Source organism: Geospiza fortis, unplaced genomic scaffold (genome assembly GCF_000277835.1).
Source record: "Geospiza fortis unplaced genomic scaffold, GeoFor_1.0 scaffold599, whole genome shotgun sequence".
Lineage (NCBI taxonomy): Eukaryota > Metazoa > Chordata > Aves > Passeriformes > Thraupidae > Geospiza > Geospiza fortis.
The window spans coordinates 35,425-40,158 of record NW_005054605.1 but is presented as its reverse complement, the minus strand read 5'-3'; the positions used below and the strand labels follow the sequence as shown (position 1 = coordinate 40,158).

Genomic DNA, 4,734 nt, shown 5'->3' with positions numbered 1-4,734 from the left:
TCATATCATATCATATCATATCATATCATATCATATCATATCATATCATATCATATCATATTATCATAATATAATAATAAATTAGCCTTCTAAGAACATGGAGTCGGATTCATCAATTCCTCCTTCATCCTGGGGACCCAACCACATCCCCAGCCACGTGGGCAGCTCATCCCCTGTCCCCTGTCCCCTGTACCTTGCAGGAAGATCTCCAGCTCGGCGTTGCACATGTGGAAGTTGCAGCACCTCATGCCGTAGTGCTCCGTGACGGGCGTGTGGCAGTGTTCCAGAATGTTCTGGGAGAAGCAGCCCCGGTGCTGGGTGATGGTGCCCTCCTCCCTCCTCTTGCTGACGAAGCACACCTGGCCCGTGCAGTTGGGCTGGCTGCAGTGGGGCACGTCGCAGGCGCACAGCAGCTCCTCTGTGGGCACCAGGAGGGGACACAGCGTCACCCCGCTGCCCACCCGGGAGCTTCGGTGGCTTTGGGGACAGGGACATGCTCCTAAAGGCTCCAGATTTGGAGAATGGGACCGTCAGAGAAGGGGGAGAAGGCGGCTGTGGGTGCTCAGTACAAGGAGCCCATGCTGGCACGTCCCAGAAAATCCCCTGCTCCCAGATGGGCTCCAAATCCCAGCCCTGAACCTGGGGGTCCCCAAGAGGCTCCATGGGATGGGCTGTGCCTGTCTGGGATGGATCCAGCCCAGCAGCTGGGATTAACTGGGATGCACTGGTGTACAGCACACGGGGTCACATCCTGCCCACAAAATCCCAGGGGATTTACAACACACGGGGTCACATCCTGCCCACAAAATCCCAGAGAACACGGGACCTATGCTCCTCTGCGGGCACCAGGAGGGGACACGTTGTGCCACAGGGTCACCCCACTGCCCACCCGGGAGCTTCGGTGGCTTTGGGGACAGGGACATGCTCCTAAAGGCTCCAGATTGGGAGAATGGGACCGTCAGAGAAGGAGGGGAAGGCTGCTGTGGGTGCTCAGCCCATCCTGGCACCTCCCAGAAAATCTGCTCCCAGCTGGGCTCCAAATCCCAACCCTGAACCTGGGGGTCCCCTGTTCCCCAAGAAGCTCCATGGGATGGGCTGCGAATCCAGCCCAGCAGCTGGGATTAACTGGGATGCACTGGTGTACAGCACACGGGGTCACATCCTGCCCACAAAACCCCAGAGAACACGGGACCTACGGGAGCCTGGGGTGAGATCAAAAACCCCAAACTCAGCCAGTGCCTTCCCAGTGTGTGTTTTGGGAGCTGGCTGCCAAACCCAGGGTCTTTCCTGCAGTTTTTCCTGGCTTCCCTGAAGTTGCTTTCCTGTGCCACGGTGGCTCAGATGGCAGCCATGCTCCCAAATTCCTAATTTAGCTCTGCCCTTTTGCACAGAAAATATCCCTCCTGGAATCAGGGAGTTCAGCCTGAGGGCAGCCAGGCATCCAGTGGTGAGGGGACAGCGAGGGGACAGCGAGGGGGTGGCTCTGGTGGCCATCCTGCACTCCCTGTCCCCCTGCCCAAAGGCTGCCTGGTGCTGTGGGGTGCTGCTGGGGCTGGTTTGGGGTTGGTGGCTGTTGGGAAGGATGAAAGTTTGACAAGAAATTCTCACAGATATGTGTGCTTTAGCAGAAAGATTTTTAAATGTTGAGTCTGATGAAGGAATAGAGATGGAAGTGAGTTTTGATAGAGAAGAAAAGAATTGCTGAGCCAGTCTTGCTGGATAACCAAGGAGGCAAAGGGTGTGTTAGTCAGAAGGAGTTTTTATGGCTTAGAGCAAAGGATAAACCCACCCCAAACAAGATGTTTTTACCAAGCAGAAAGAGAGCACAGGCAAACAAGCCAGCAAAGCTGCAAGTAGAAAAAAGGTCTCAGAATTTTCCACTGCGAGAAAACTGAGAAACAACTTCTAGCTTAAACTGTAACGTACAAACTTTTGGTGATTGGAGAATAGTAACATGAATATGGTAATTATAGCAGTTATGATAGGCTATAGATAAAAGTTAAGGTGTAGATTGGTTCTGTATGAAGATGCTCAGCAAAGAAAAGCAAATAATGCATTGTAACCAAAAGAAAAATAAATAATGCAATGTAACCCAAACTAAGGGTGTCCAGGCCTGCCCGCAGCTGGAGCTGACAGCTGTGGGCACAGCTCTGTCACCCCCGACCCTGGACTGCTGTAACATCTTGGATGGAATAAACTGCATTTTGGAGAGCCCCTGGCGTCCCACATCTCTCATTTCGGCTCTTACAGGCGGCCCCATGGGCAGGACAGGTGGAGACTCATCCCCGCAGTGAGCTCTGCTGCTCCTCGCTGGCACAGCCACGTTAACCTGGACCTCCCTGCAAGAGCACCCGGTCCACCTGGTGCCCCCCGGGATGCTGAGCGGCTCCTCCTGCTTCCCACCACCACCACCATCATCATCATCATCATCATCATCATTAGAGGACACAGTCTCAAGCTGCGACAAGGGAGATACAGGCTAGAATGAAGGAGGGAGTTTTTCACAGAAAGAGTGGGCAAATACTGGAATCATCTACCCAGGGAGGTGGTGGAGCCACCATCCCTCGACGTGTTTAAAAAAAGGCTGGATCTGGCACTCGGTGCCATGATCTAGTTGAGGTGTTAGAAGATGGGTTGGACTCGATGATCTTAAAGGTCTCTTCCAACCTAGAAATTCTGTGGTTCTGTGATCATCATCACCACCCCTGGGGAAACCCAGATTTTTGGTATGTGGTACCAGCCTTGGGGCTAACAGCAGGCCTGTTAGCTAAAGGAGCGAGAAGAAGCTGAGAAGCAAGAAGCTGATAAGGAGCTCTCTCTCTAAGGCTGTAGCCAAGAAGACCGAAAGAAGCGAAGAATCGAAGAGAGATAAGTGAACTTTGCAGCTGGACAAAGTATTTTTAGAAAGTTAGTTGAAGTCACTGTAACTTTTCACCGATAGTGTTATGTTGATTTATTGTAGCCAACAGTTAAAGCAGAAAAAGCATAAACAATTGAAAAGTGTATAAAAAGTCAGCCACGTTCAATAATAAAGAGTTGCCATCTGAGACTCTGCTTTGTGTCGTGACCACCTCGAGAGCGACATTTCCCTCTGGTGACAGCAAAGCACTCGATCAACCACAATTAATTAAGCTGAGATCCTCTCTGGGGGATGCCTCACCACACCACAGGGACACAGCACAGTCCCTGAGGAGCCCAGCTTCCTCCCTGGCTTTTATTTTGGGCAGAGATGCTCCCAAAAAGCCGAGGGTTTATTTTAACCCATTTGGCACTCACCGGCTGCGAAGCTGAAGGACGAGGTCATCAATGCCAGCATCACCCAGCCACCGACCCCACACGGCGTCATCCTGGGGAGAGAGAGGGGGGTCAGAGCAGCCCCTGCACCCCCAGAGCCCATCCCCAACCCTGGGGGCTTTGGGGAGGGATGGGCTTTGCAGAATTCAGGCACAGAGTGCGGTAAGATGTGTTTGGCTCCCGACATCCTGGGCACGGCCCTTCCTGAGAACACATCCCGGGACCTCCCAAGATCAGGGGACCTTCCTGGTGCGGTGTGGGTGCCACTCATGGCCCCACAGAGCTCAGGAATGTGCTGGAACCAGGTCCTTGCCGTGTCCATGCAGCCCCAAGCTCCTCCCTTTCTCCCTGTGACCCCCACACCGGCACTTCTGTTAAATTCACATTTTCTGGAAAATCCCTTCGCCCAGGATTTTTCTCCTGGGAAGCCGAGAAGCCTCTGAGGAAAAGGAAAACAATAATTATCTCATTTGCTTCTCCTGTGTTTTGCTCCTTTGGAATACAGGTGATTGTTTCATTGGGATTCTGATGTGAATTGTTTTGACAAAGTTAGGGTCGGGACTCTGGAAAGAGTCACGAGTTTTCATTATTATCTTTTTAGCATTCTGTAAGCATCCTTTCTGTATTCTTTAGTATAGTATAGTTTAATATTCTTTAATATAATGTAGTATCATAAAATAATAAGAAATTAGCCTTCTGAGAGCATGGAGTCAGATCCATCATTCCTCTGCGCCAAATATGCTTCCAAGGATGCTTCACATCCTTTGGAATGTGTTTGGAGATTGTTTCATTGGGATTCTGATGCGAATTGTTTTGATTCTTTGGCCAATCAGTGTCAAGCTGTGTCGGGACTCTGGAGAGAGAGTCACGAGTTTTCATTATTATCTTTTTAGCATTCTGTAAGTATCCTTTCTGTATTCTTTAGTGCAGTATAGTTTCATATTCTTTGTCGGACTCCAGGACATCCCTCTGGCTGCCCTGGATGGCTCAGAGACCCCTGTGCCTTTGATTTTGACCCGTGGAAAAAATCATCAACCTTACATGAGGAATTACAAGCCACAAAAGATTAAGTAAAATGATAATTAGTTCTTAACAGGGTGAAAATAGAATTTTGAGGTTTTTAGGATGGGTGTTCGAGGTCCTAAGATAAAGGAATTTAAGTGTGCCTTATCTTTCCTTCTCCTTCTTCCTAGCCTCCATCTTCTAAGTGGTGGTGACAATTTTAAATTAGATTAGAGTAGGAACACACTGTCTAACATAAGTGATAAGTATTGGAAAATAATTATAAATAAAGTTTTGAGTAGTAAACATAGTTTTGAGTATAAAAGATAACACTGCCTCTGAAGGTGGGCAGTGTGCCACTGATGGACCTCAGCAAGCCAAGGAGAAAATGTCATAAATAACAGAAAATAAACAACCTTGAAAACCAGAACAAAAAAA

At 49.5% G+C, this 4,734-nt stretch overlaps 1 protein-coding gene across 1 annotated transcript in view; it reads right to left on the bottom strand.

The window, feature by feature from the left end:
- The window catches only part of ACVRL1 (activin A receptor like type 1), a 27,972-nt gene that overhangs the window by 18,332 nt on the left and 4,906 nt on the right, over positions 1-4,734 (bottom strand). Inside the window, exons 2-3 of the mRNA XM_031064557.1 lie at positions 3,277-3,347; positions 194-418 (exon numbers count right to left, since the gene is read on the bottom strand). Coding sequence (XP_030920417.1) covers positions 194-418; positions 3,277-3,346 — 295 coding nt within the window. The 5' untranslated portion in view covers position 3,347. The remainder of the gene's footprint in view (positions 1-193; positions 419-3,276; positions 3,348-4,734) is intronic.